Source organism: Hylaeus volcanicus, chromosome 1 (genome assembly GCF_026283585.1).
Source record: "Hylaeus volcanicus isolate JK05 chromosome 1, UHH_iyHylVolc1.0_haploid, whole genome shotgun sequence".
In the NCBI taxonomy this organism is placed as follows: Eukaryota; Metazoa; Arthropoda; class Insecta; order Hymenoptera; family Colletidae; genus Hylaeus; species Hylaeus volcanicus.
This window is the reverse complement of record NC_071976.1, coordinates 34,983,560-34,997,171: the sequence shown is the minus strand read 5'-3', so window position 1 is coordinate 34,997,171 and position 13,612 is coordinate 34,983,560. Positions and strand designations below refer to the sequence as shown.

Genomic DNA, 13,612 nt, shown 5'->3' with positions numbered 1-13,612 from the left:
TTTTTCCTTCGACGCGTCCTGCAGCCTGAATAACTTACAAAATAATAACGTGGCGCGCACAAACGTGTCAATTAATTTGCAGAACGAAAGCATCGACTCAACGGGACTCTTTCCATGAGGCGTGTATTTTAATCGAGAGCAACCGAACTACCATTGGCATATTTACCGACCTTCCTCTCGGCGTGCCGCGTACCGTTTCGCACTCGCGTTGACCTAATATGCGTTTGCGGTCCGCGGCTGTGCACGCGTGAACGCGTCTCCAAATTGGACGATCGATCCGCGGCCGACCGACCCGCGTTATCGATATCAACATACCCGAACATTCAATCTCACCGTGTCATTGTTTTCGCCAGACTCTGTTTTGCCAAGGCAGCCAACTAAAGCAGCGCCGGCTGCGTTTTGCCGGCGGTCGCGCGTTCCCCAAACAAGCCGGCGGCGATTTAATTACCGTTCGCGCGGAAACTTGGACGAGAAGACGCATTGATTCTTCGCTCGATGGATAAGAATTAATCCAGATCACGGTGGCAACTTTTCGTCTACGGCGCAACGTTTTCCGAGGTGTGCTATCCGACTTTCGTAATACGAGCCCGTTTGTTATAAGCGCGGTGCAAGTCACTTTTAAACAAAAAGTGGAGTTGCTGCGAGCAGCGATAAAAGAACACGTTTACTTTGTCCGAAAGAAAAGTTTCACCGTCGCCGAGATCATATTTCCTTACGGACGTGTCCACTAAACTTTAGTTACGGAATGTTGGTTGCTACTTTTTACTGTTCCTTTTTGTGCGATCAACGTGTACCCAAGACCAATAAAGACGTACTATTACTCCTGTATTTATTCAATTTTATTTATCCACGTATCTCATCGGAATCACGGTTAGTATGCGTCGCGTAGGGAATACCAGTGGCCCTGATAACTTTGAAATCATACCCTCGGAACAAAACTCGTTACGTGTTCTTCGTTGCGTAGTTCGAAAAGAAGACGGTAAACTAGTTTGTTGCGAGTAGAAAGTACATCGCCTTGCGCACGGTGACGTGTAAAACTGCACGGGCAGTCGTTTTTCTAGAGAAGAAAAATTAACGCGCACGTCCAAGTATCGGCTTCGCGTTTGAGGGATGATTATTCGCACGCCAGGTCGTCGAGAAAGAACAGAAACTCCAGCAGCATATTTTTGTATAATTTCAGGGGCCCTAGAGGGCCTGTTCGTATTTATTTACCAACGTCTCGGCAATTTGTCAGCCGCCCGTATAATAAGTTTGTAACAAGTACTCGCGTTCTCGATCGCATCGTTCACTCGCGCAACTCGCACACCCTCAGCCGAACATATATATATTTATCCGTAACGCGTTGTCGCCATTCGCACCGGTAAAGACGTTGTTACTCGTTAACGATCTCGTTCTCTAGTCGTCGCGTCGTCGCTCGTTCTTGCCCGAGATTTTTCGTCAAGCGTCCTTCTTCTCCTCGATCGGGGCGAACGAGCGAGCGAACGAGCGAGCGAACGAGCCACCCCTCGCTTCGTCCGAGAATTTCCTCGGAACCAGTCGAGATCTCGATCGCGAAACTCTCGACGACGACGACGACGACGACGGGTGCTCGAGGGTCTCGTTCGATTAACTAGGTGATTTAGGTACGCGTACCCTCTCGTGTATATGCATATGTATATTTTGTATATTTATATTTATATATGTATATGCATATGTATACGTATGTATAGGTATATACAGTCAACGTCGCATCGGTACCGCACCGGAGGGTGAGCAGAGAAGGTGTTCCCGATGGAGAAGTCAACGACTGCCCTGCATTGCGCTTTCCCTTCCTTGTTATCGTTCTCGTCTCTTCGGTGAAATAAAAACTTTCAACGGACTCGGTAAAGTGATCTAGGAAACGAACCACCTCGCAACCGCGCGATTCGGTTCGCGCTGGATGGACACTCGCGTCGCGTTTCCGTCCCCGATTAACGTACGGCGTCGTCGTTGCTCTTCGCCATGGCCATTTCCGCTCGACGATTCCCGGATAACCTAGCGTTCGGTTTCTCGTTATCCCGGGATTTACAACGAGAGACTCTCACTCTCTTTCGGGAACATCCTCTCGCACCGCCTCCCTTGGGAACGGAGAACGATTGATATTCTTCGATGTTCGTTTCGGGGGGATTAAATCAAAACAAACGGGGAAACTACCGTGTTTTCATTCGTTCGTGCGAAATAAACGACGTCGCGAGCTCGGAATATCAATCGGGATAGGGCTGCTTATTCGACTATTAATTTCCTCTCGGTGTTTCGTCGGATCGAAGCAGGAAGCAGCGATACACAGGGTTTCCGGACGCACCTACACACGCTCGATTCTCTCGCTCTCTCACACACGAACACACGGCATGCGAGCGAGTAAGCTCACGGAGCGGACACGTGGCTATACGGATGCGTACCACGTTTTTCGCGAACGTTTCGAACACTCGCGGGGACTGCGCGCTTTCCTTAGCTTCACCATCCCTTGTGTTTTCTCTTCTGCGCGCGAACCAAGAGAGATGTCTACTGAAAAGCGACGTCCCACTTTTCCGCCTCCTAAAGTGACCTCCTACAGGCGGTCTCGTAAGCATATCTCATTCGTTGAATATTGAACGCGGAAATGAACGGCGTCGTTACGCGTCGCGGCGAGCAAACTGGCCAGATCCAGAGATCGCTTAAAGATATAATTCCATGTAAACGAAACCAACTTTCGCATAATTTTGTTAGGTTGAAAGAGGTAAGGGTGAGCTCTGTGCTCCTTATTATAGATACGATCGAAAGGGTTGACAACCGCTTTGTGTTCACACGTCTGTTTTCTAAGTTGCGCAGTGGTCGCCACTGTACGTTTAAATGGGCGATTAATTATTCGATGCGGTGTTATATACCGTACAACGAAACATAGCGATTTCTTTGTCTTTCTTCGATATACCGGGCGAACTCGTGGAATCGTGGCGCAGACAGAAAGGGGGGGGGGGGGTGACTTTACGCAAAGGAATAGGTTGAGTTTTTGCGTGATTTTACCTTTGCTTACTGACGTTTCATCGGACAACAAATTCTAATAATCTTAAATTATAATATCCCTTTCGTTGCGTCACAATCGCAGGACAACCTGACTTTGGTCTCGGCTGCTTACGAGACGCGAGGTGGTCTCCTCTTAAACAATGGCGGTCGTTGGAGGATTGACGCGAACCGTTTAGGAAGGATGAAGCATCTTGAACAGTGTGCTACTTAAGTTTACATTTACGTAATCTTACAGCTTTATATTACACGCGTGGCAAGGGTCAGAGTGTGTATCAAGTAATAAAATATATATGTATATGTATGTATATATATATATATTATGTATATGTATACACGCGCACCAGTATATATGTATAATTGCACGCATTTAGTGTTTCGTGTGTAGTCGGAGAGGTTGAGCCATCGTTCGGGTTTACCGATGGAGAAACTCGGGGAATTACCGCCGCCTAGGAGAGACTCGCCGTGCACCGACGCGCCGACTATGTACTTCGATAAGCAAACAAAAATTACACGGGAAACCACTTCCACGCGAAAAAAATATATAAGATAAAAAAGAATCGCTCGTTTCGCAAATCCAAAGATACCCTTTCGCACCCTGTGCAAAGGATCGTCGACCAAGGGATGAAACCGTTGGAAAGGGTGCGCGGTACCATCGGTTCGTAAAACGACTGGTGGACGGTGAAGAACGTTCCTAGCGATCGATACAGTCTTGTCGGTATTCCAGAGCTGCGACACGGCACCAAAAATGAGGTAGTTCTCCGCGAAACTAGTCACCGAAGCAGGGTAGCGTATTGGGCGACGGTACGTTTCTCGTCGTCGGTAAGACAGGAACGTTTAGTGAGCTTACTTACTAGCTAGGGAATCGAATACGAGAGGCCCGCACGGTGCCGCGCGGAAAATCGATTTCTGACCCCCGCCACTGTAGCGGTTTTTCCGCTTCGCATTGATTCATTCGCGATTACTCTCAACGTAGCGACGTTGGCGTCGATACGGCGGGACGCCGTTGCCACGTCTAGGTATTTCCTCGTTGCATTTCATCCCTAGCTATTTAGAGAGATTTTCGTGGAAATTCGCTCGGCGAGATCGCGAACGCGCTGGCGAACGCTCGAGCCATATTTTCCACGGTTTCTCGAAGGAAGAAAACGGTCGATGGAACGTTTTCTTCGTCGGTAAGGGTTGGATTCGTTGCCTCTGGTATGGGAATATCGTAGGACGATGGCAACGGACCGCGAACGAGCCACTTTGCGCATTTTCTGTGCCCCCACGTTCGAAAAAAGCGTCGAAAAACTGAATCTACGTGAAACCAGAGTAAAACCGCTTATTGGCTGGCCGCTTCTAAGGAGGCCTTGATATGTTCGATTGGAACCACCGTGTCCTTTCGTCGCCCTTTTCTCGCGAATTAGTTTCCCTTCTTCGTCGTCTCGTCTCAACTTTTGCCAGCCATTTTTTTTTTTCTTCGCGAAGCTTTCGAAAGCTTTTCGACGCTTCAAAGTAATTGCGCTGCTCGTACAATCGATTCTATGGATCTCTGTACCACCGCCGTTTACCAAAACATCGCCAAGCGTTGCCTTCGCAAAGTATCCGGACTACTTTCGCGGCCAGTAGAATCGGACAGTCGTACACAGACCCACGGTCGCGACACATTGGAAGAAAACTTATTTCTCGATTCTTTTGCTCCCTTTCCACCGCTGTCTTCGCAGTTTTTGTCCATCGCGTACTTTTTGTTATCACTGCGTCGATTAGTCGCGAAGCATGGAAGCATCCGGCGCGCCCGACTGACAACAAAAATTTCAAATAATCGAACATTCAACGTTAACCGAATTCGAGTCGATACGATGTTAATATTCAAGCCACCGGTTTTGGATGTTGATTTTTTTAATTTGCTCTTTTCAAGTCGGAGAGTCCTACGGTTTCCTCGTGGATTGCCTTTGTGCGTAGAAGTGGTGCATAAATCAGTGGCGTTAACTATAACTAGTCAGACCGAGACAGAGTCTGGTAAACGCTGCAAAAACCGATGGCTTGGGTTCACGTGTTGGTGCTGAGCGCGAGCCGATAGAGATTGCAAGCGTGTGCGCTTTTGGTTCAGCTTCGTTTTGTGCCAGAATGAACGGAACGTATTTTCCAAGTAGCCGTCGCATCGATACCGATAAAACGATAAAGCTTGCGAGAACTCCCTCGCTTTCGACTCTTCTTCAGCAAAAAGTTTTACGGTGCAAGGACGAACAATGAAACTTGAGCGTTAACGAAACCTTCCGTGCTTCGCGAAAGAAAAAATACACCCGGTTGTCGCTCAAAGTTCGTCGAGCCTCAAACGTTCGATCGATCGATAAGTCCGTTGCTCTCGTAGGAGATCGTTTCTTCGTTCACTCGCGATAAAATTCTTTGTTCCCCAGCGGGGTCGAGATTTTCGACGCGAATTAACATATGTATATATGTATACGCTTTAATATTTATATATGTATATATATATACGACTGTTCTACGTGCGTGTTATGTATAACGTGACATTTATACATTTGCCGGGTCTGCGCCACCGGCCCCATCCCCTTTTTGAGCGACGTGCCCGTGGATCGTAAACTTTATACATTATTGCTTTGCCGATAGCCACGTCACGTACGTTCGATCTGACTCACGTTCGCCCCACTTCTGTCGAAATGCGACTAATTATACGACGCGTTCCGCCCCTAATTTTGTCGTTGGAAATAGCCAAACTCGCTCTCCTTTTCGTCCAGAATTCAGCCGTCTCGATAACCGAATACGAATAAAATACGATCGAATTACTTATTCATTCGTGGAAGTAAGAAAATGGAACGCGTTACAACGATATAACTAGCGAACCATATATATTTTTGTACATTTCATCTTTCGAACCGAACGCGAGCCAGAATCGTTTCGCAACTTTCCTGTTCCGATTTCGATTTCCCAAGCTGACGAGTCCCTCGTCATCGGATCGTCGACGATGCACGATCGCTCCGTTTCGTCTCGCGGACGACCGACGATCGACCTCGCTCCGCGTCTCGTTTCTCGATATCTATATATTTTCTACAAATAATAGTAGCTTCATCGTTTCTCGAGACATATAGAACGATGCGTTGAAATTTCAAGCAACCGAAACAAAACCGTCCGCGGATGTCCAAGCTGTCGATTCAACGTTGCCCTGTAAGCCGAGCCACGGGAGGACTTCCACAGCGAGGAATCGGAATTTTGAAAATTACTATTCGGCACGCGTTCACCGAGTACTGTCGAGATTATAATCGAGCCAACGCGGAACGAGGTGTTACCGCTGAATAATTTGAGGTCGTGTATTTCAGCGTCGTTTGTAAACGTCACGCGCCGGGGGAGCTGTTTAGAAGTTTCTTCCCCGGTTTTCCGCTTCTTTCTCGTTTCTCGCTGACAAATCGACCGTTTTAAAGCGGGTGTCTCGTACACCGGAGGCCGTGAGCCATCCACGAAACGCCGGCGAAATTATTAGACTTCCGACACGATAATACCGACACACTTTATCGTGTCACGGAGTAAAACATAATTAAACGGGCTGGATCTGTCGTGTCCCGCTGCACACCTGACGCTTTAACGCGATCCGTTAATCGCTCGATCGACGAACGTCGCATTAAATTCCCTTCTACTTCCGCGATGGCATTTACTCGAATATTTTACGTCGGTAAATCATCTCTACGCGACACGCCGTGTAAGAGACACCGGCTCGTCTCTTCGTTCGCCGATGAAACATCGTCTTGTCCGCGTAATTTCTTCTTCTATAATATCTTCTTTTTGTTACAACGTTATCAACAATCTACAGTTATCTACACACTCGAGTCTCTCGCGACGCCTCGAAGGCCCTTTTAGATTTAGCTCTGAACTTTAACAAACACCTAGTGGTCCGATACAGGAGGGGCGGTCGTTTTGCTAGCTTATTAATTATACCATATATTAGCGGTGGTCATTTACAGACTCTACGGTGCGTTTTCATTTTTACACGCGTCGACGTTTCGCGGGATCGAGGATCTTTCTTTCCCGCCGGTCTCAACATCGCACCGATACCTGTTCTTATCTCCGGGATTGATACCGCGAGGTCCGATATCCGGGAACCTCACCGATCAAAATCTCGAGCAACCGCGAACGAATCGAGTCTGGTCGGGAAGATCGAGTTCGATACTTGGCCTCGAACAACGATCGACTCGTCGCTTAGGATTCCTCGCGTTAGAACCGAATAGTACCCGTGAACGTTTCAATTTCGTATATCGGATCGTTTCATAACCTTCCCGCGTGTGAGGAGAATGGGAAAACGTGTAAGGAGAAACGTGGCGTCGACGAAATCGAACGAAACGTTCGAAGAAAGACGATGCCGCGATTGGATTCCAAGTCGTTTCGCGAGGAAACTAGAACAGCGGTGACGCGATCGTTCGATCCTTGCCGAGGTCGTCCTTGCAAGTTCATTTCAAGACTTCGTAGTTCAACTAAACGATTAGAGTCACGCGTTGGAAATTTGATCCTCGATCGCGGTAACGAAACCGAATTCTCTACGTCGTTGATCCACGAGGCACGAAGATTAGAGCCCCGTTGGCAAGATGCAACTCTCTCTTTAACTCTCGTTCGTTGATGCGTGCCTCTCGAGGCCGTGAATTCTCGCTCGCCGAGATCGAACCCTTTCGGTGCTGAACATTCGAACGCTTGATACATTTAAAATGCTTAGAGTCTTGCGGAAGTCCCGTAGTCGCATTCGTTGAGTAGGTTTGAGCAACGAGCGTAGGTGTTCACCGCCGATCTGACCGAGCGTTTACGGGCCGTCCGCTGTACCGAAAGGGTACTGGCTCTTTCCTTCTTCTTCTCTTCGGCAACGAGTTTCTAGGCATACAAGAATCTTTGCTCTTCAATACGAGTAAACGGTGGCGATTGGCCCGTGTCACGAGGCTACCAGACACGTCGACGACGATCGCAGCAGACTGAGGAGCAGGAGGACCGCCACGAGGAGGAAGCTCGACGACCTCGAGAGATCGCTGACCTCGTTGCTGTACGGTAACTTCACCTCGACCTCCGCCATCTTGAAGATCGAGAGCAGAGGATGCGTGTGGACCTCGTGGTGCTTGTTATTGATCTTGTCGCTGAGATCCTGCAGCATCGAGCCGCACTCCTCCTGAAACCCGAAATATCGGAATTCGTTAGTGCGATTCTCCGTGGAATTGCCGGGATTCTAGAGCGAAAGCGATCGACTAAAGGAACCAACGTATCGCAGAGTTACGTAGAAGTAATGACAAATTTAACGATCGGATACTATCGTGTGGTGTTACAAATTTATACGTTACGTTTAATGGAAACAGAACGTGAATAAAATATTCTACCCGATATCGTGTTTCCGATACAGTTCCGACGACGCATCCTTTCGAATTTGTAAAGTTTTTAAACAATTTGTAAGTCGATAATAGAGTTTATTGAAAATTTGTTCCATTAGAAGATTCATTAACAAACCATCGTCGAACCGATATCAAACTCCGGATAAACAGAGAATCGAGCGTAATTGCGATTAAACGACTCGGCTAATTTCTACTCCGTAGCGTAACGTAAATTCTGCGATGTAAGAGTCAATAATTGAATAAGCTCGGTGATTCGTTTCTAAAATAATGTTCTCGAGTGACGAGTATACCGGATACGTACGACTACGCTTTCGGGTTATGTACGAGTAATACGGGTATGGAGATCACTCGAGGGCCTGGGCACCCTTATTCCCCGGGTATCAAGAGCACTAATGCATGTATCGCAATTCGCGTGGAGCGTTTGCAGATGCATCGTTGCTATTATCGTAACGACTTAATTAAGCGGCATCGCGGGGTGATAACCCGAGGCCGCAGGATTTCCATTGTAATCAAAAATTAAATCGCGCTGCAATATTATTCGGGATCCAAGTTTTCTCGTCTTTCGTTTCGCCAGTTTCCATTGTACTCCGGAATACTATTGCCCTAGTATTTCAGATAACAAACACTATTTTCTCCAGGCCGGCGTGTTAGCGTTTCAACCAGTTTTCGCCCGGCTAATTACGCGGAATTAACAACAACCGGACTCCTTTGTTCGGTTTCTTCTTCGGGCATATTGTTATTAACCAAAAGCGTAGGAGTCGGGAGGAAAAAACAGCCGAGACTCCCGAAGCGACATCCACCGTAACACAGTCGGTGTTCCGTTCCCCGTATTTCGTGATCCCATTCTCCCTTTATGCGTGCGTTTCAATAACGGCGAAACTTCTTTCGAAAACACCCGACTAAATGAAAACAAGGGATTACGGTGGAAAGTCTCGCGAACGGGGGGTCTTTTGATACGATTTTAATTCAGTCTTAGGAGAATCCTGACGAATAATTAAATTCCTCTCAAGGTCACGAGCGTATTAGCTCGAGAAGAGGGCGCGTAGCCTCCGCGCGGTTAGAAACTTTTTCCAGTCTCACGAGGCAGGCAAAGAGTCCCAGACCTGTTCCCTTCGAGGATCCAGTTCTCCCGGTTTCGACTTAACGACGCCGAATGTAACTCGTCCTCGCGCGCTCCTGGCCCCGGCATCGATTTCCATTTTCATCCCTCTCGCGTATCATTCTCTCACCTCCTCTCTTTCCCTCGCATCCTCGCGCTACGTCGTTCTTCCTCGCGCGTCCCTCTTCCCCATCTTGTTCCTCGTTCCCGAAATTACCTTCGGCTCGTTGAATCTTTAATTTCCGGCGGAGGAGGAACCGAGGCCAGAGCGATTTTTGGCGATATTTTCCGAGGACCGGAGCGACTAGGTGCGAGGGTGTGCGCCACGTGGTTCGACCAGAGCGTGTCCCGACGCCGACGCCGTTGCGCGACGACCTCGCCGTCCCCGTCCTCGTCCTACTCGAGGTTCGTTCGTTTCGAATCCGAAGCATCGACGTCGGATTTTCAATGAAATTAAATTCCACCCGCTGGGAGAACCCAATCGTATCTGCCCATCCCTACGCGTGCACTCTTTCGAATAACTTTTGGCGAGGAGAGGACCCGCTGGTCCTTTAAATTATCGATGCACCGGGAATTCGTTTTTCACGACTCGCCTCCGATTTTCCCCAAGTTTCTCGCCCGTACGACCACGATTCCGTAGATTCTGCTGGAGAAAAATTCTAAACGTCTAAACATACTTTCGTTACGCCGCCGATGAATTCCACGAAACGCAAATATTCCGTCTTTCGTATTCCTCTGGCGAATAAATGTTCGCGCATCGCGAGATTCGCGGAATCGGAGAAGAAAGCGTTGCGGCTACGTGCCCGGTTTTCCGGAGTGTAATCGAATAGAGCGCCGCGGAGTAATAATGATCCGTAGAGGACCCGGGTCAAAGCCCAGGACGATAATTCATTTTACATATTGGCCGGTGCTAATTGTAGCGCCGAGTTTCTCGCGCGTTGCGGCTTAATTATCGAATATCCGGGTCGACCGCGAATTTCGTCGGGTTCTCTCTCGTTGCTGTTTCGACGAATACCTTTCCAACTTTCGCTTCGTCGGTAGCGATTCGCGTTCGATCGCGCGAATCGTCTATCAATAATTAAGAACCTGTTCGGCGCTCGGAAATTCGAACGTCCGCCGCCGTGAGATTTTAACTCGAAATTAAGCCAGACGTAACGTGTTTTTACCTTTTACCGGCGTAGCGTCGTTTCGAAGGGAAAAGTGATTTTCGCGAGGGGGGGGGGGTTGCTTTTGGTTGTCGACTAACGCGATATCGGTGTAATATTTATTGTTTCGGATAGCAATGAAATTCGGTAACGATGGCAAAAAGAATACTATCCTTGTGATGAATTATTTTCACCTGCGGAACGTTTTGAGGTGTGCGAGTGCACCGTATAGCGGTGGTAATCATTTGGGCATTTGCGAGAACCTCGATTCGGTCTCGCGAGATGGGTTCCTGTCAGATTCGATGCTTGACGTGCTGGTCGAATTACTCTACATGCATATCTAGGAATAGGTTTAATAATATCGTATTGCCGAATCACGCCCTTTACGTTGCGGATACGGTGATATAAATATTATCGTATCGATAACTCGCTGCTGAAAGCTGCGAGTGTCGACTGTGATTTACTTGGTTCGCGGAAAGAAGTTGTACCTCGAGTTGGCTAAATTAGAGATCACGGCTCGGATGGTCGAGGAATAATGGCGTTCGTCGGCACGGCCGGTGGAGAGACGCGACTTCTTGCAGATTTATTCGCGTCTCTACGCGAACGACAGCGCGTGGAAGACGGTGCAGGTGCATCCGGAGCAGGTTTCGATCGACGGGCAGCTGCCATTATCCCTCGACAGGGTGAATCCCTTATTAATGGTCGCCTAATTGGGTTTCTCGGCGGAGGAACGGTTCCGTAGCCGGTCGTGCTTTCGAAGAGGGGGAGCGGAGACCAAGGAAGAGAAAAGAAGAGGAAAAGGGTCGGGGAAATGGTGAAAAGCAGACGGACGAGGAATTAAGTCGAAAGGGAGGGGAATAGAAAAATCGGTACAACCGAGAGGGTGAAGACAAAACACGGAAAGCAAATGGTAAAATATAATAGTAAAATGTAGAAAGAACGAAGATGGAAGGGAACAGGCGAATGACAGAAAAAGGGGATTAGGGAAACAGCGAAGAGCAACCGAGTGTAATAAACTACGGGGACCGGTGACGAGCGTTTCGGAGAGGCAAGCCTAGGTATTAGATGAGATGAGAGAGAGAGAGAGAGAGAGTCGGAGACAACGTAGGTGAAGTACCCAGGGGAAAGAGCCAGCGAGACATAACGAAGGACGGACAAGGATCCGTCTTGCTATTACGATTCCCACTGGATCCTCCCCGTCTCCTTCGATAGGGAGTCCCTTTCGTCGGGCCGAATGAATTCGGTATCAGGAACGATTGTACCCGTGGATTTGTCATCCCTGTTCGTCCTAAGACCCGCGCATCCTCCGTTTTCGCACTGCTAAACGTCGATGTCAGATTATAATAGCGGTATAATGGGATCAGCTCCGAAAGCTTGGATCGGTGGACGACTAAAACGGGCCGAGAAGTAGATAATCTTAGCCGCATAAAAGGCGCTTCTCCTTACTTTAGACGACTGATTGGAGCACGTCGACGAAGAATAGAAAACGTGTAGAACGTTGAACACTTCGATCACCGATTCGCGCATTCGCGGCTGTCTCGATGACGAGGAACGAGGCTCGAATATATTTCTCAGCCCCGAGGAAAAGACGGCGAGGAACCGTCGCGTGGCCCAATAAAGTTCCGCGGATAAAGAGGGAAAAAAAAAAAAGAATTCCGGCATGCAAGACGCCGGTGCGCCTTCACGTGCTCGGTTAATCAATAACGACGTCGAGTCTGCTCGACGTTAGTCGTTAAAACGGAGGGAAAAAAGCGAGGCGAGCAAGAAGCAGGCAGCGCTGGATGCCCGGAGAGAAAGAGAAGGGCTCCGGATAAAAGCGGGGCGAGTGGTGAAATAAAAATCAGCCGGGTGTGGGGAGAGAAGGGAAAGCAAGGAATAACGACATGCAACGCATGCCGACTTTATAACACGTAAAGGGTCGCCGTCGTGGAAAACAGCTCCGTCACGCAATGCAAATGAGCCGTCGAGTCGCGCGACAACCAACTTCGAGCTCTACATCGGCGTGCCTCTCGCGATATTTTAGTCCGCGTTTTCGTCGCTACCGTCTTTGGCAGATTCGTATCGGTATCGCGAGGGGATTTCGCCAAAATTCGAGACACCAACCGGTTCGATTTTCCCGTTTCTCGACGAGCTGTCGATAAACCACCTCCTTCTCGCGGACCTCTTTCTTTTCGATCCTTCCGCTGCGATCAGCGTAGCAGTGAAACGTCCGTTAAGGACAACAACCACGTTTGCATAATCGCGAATCTTTCCGAAACGTCGGGACGAGGTTGGGTTGCCGCTACACCGAGGAAAACGCCGGATGCACGGCATGTTGATCCCGTGAAATCTGCTACAACGGTTACAGCCGGACATGGAAGAATCGCGGAGGCAACCGAGCAAAAAGTGAGAGGAGCAGGGCGGAGGGATGAAAACACACGCGTCGACGGGAAGCCTGGCGAACAGCAGCCGTTTCCCTTTAAAGCCGGCAGAAGTAAGCGAGTTGCGTGTTAAAGGCTTTTCCTCCTTGTTTCGCGTGTTTCGGCTCGTTCGTTCTTAAATTCTGTAAAGCTCTCGGGGGCGTCGGTGAACCGTTCCACTGTTTTAAAAATGAAAGGCATCCCTTTTTCCGCTGTCTGCGTTCTTTCTTCGCGAGTTCCTCTTCCCGTCATCTCTTTCGCCGCCGCGCCGCGCTTTGAGCAGACGAGCTATCGCGCTTTTCGTTCGACTAGCGGATCGTCCCGCGAGATCTTGGACGAATACGCCTCGTGTGCCGACGCGGAAGTTCGACTCGTTTCGGTGGCTCGTCTCGATGAAAATTAACGCGTGAGAGGCGCGTGGTGCTTCCGCTTCGGTTTCGACGAAACAACCTTGGTGTTAAGGAAACGTTCAAGGAAAACATCTCGTTTCGCACACTCGAGGCCCTCGCTCTTAAACCCTCAAGATACCGTGTGTGCGCGAGCGCACGCGCGCCTTTGGACTGTCTTAAAAAATGAAAGGGGTCTTTCTCTCGAGTCCGC

The 13,612-nt window shown here is 48.9% G+C and overlaps 1 protein-coding gene across 3 annotated transcripts in view; it reads right to left on the bottom strand.

The window, feature by feature from the left end:
- Positions 1 to 1,163: 1,163 nt before the first annotated feature.
- LOC128885119 (uncharacterized) overlaps positions 1,164 to 13,612 on the bottom strand; it is a 192,351-nt gene continuing 179,902 nt past the window's right edge. For all 3 annotated transcript variants that reach the window (XM_054138949.1, XM_054138956.1, XM_054138964.1), the window contains one exon: positions 1,164 to 8,152. In XM_054138949.1, coding sequence (XP_053994924.1) covers positions 7,922 to 8,152 — 231 coding nt within the window. In that variant the 3' untranslated portion in view covers positions 1,164 to 7,921. The remainder of the gene's footprint in view (positions 8,153 to 13,612) is intronic.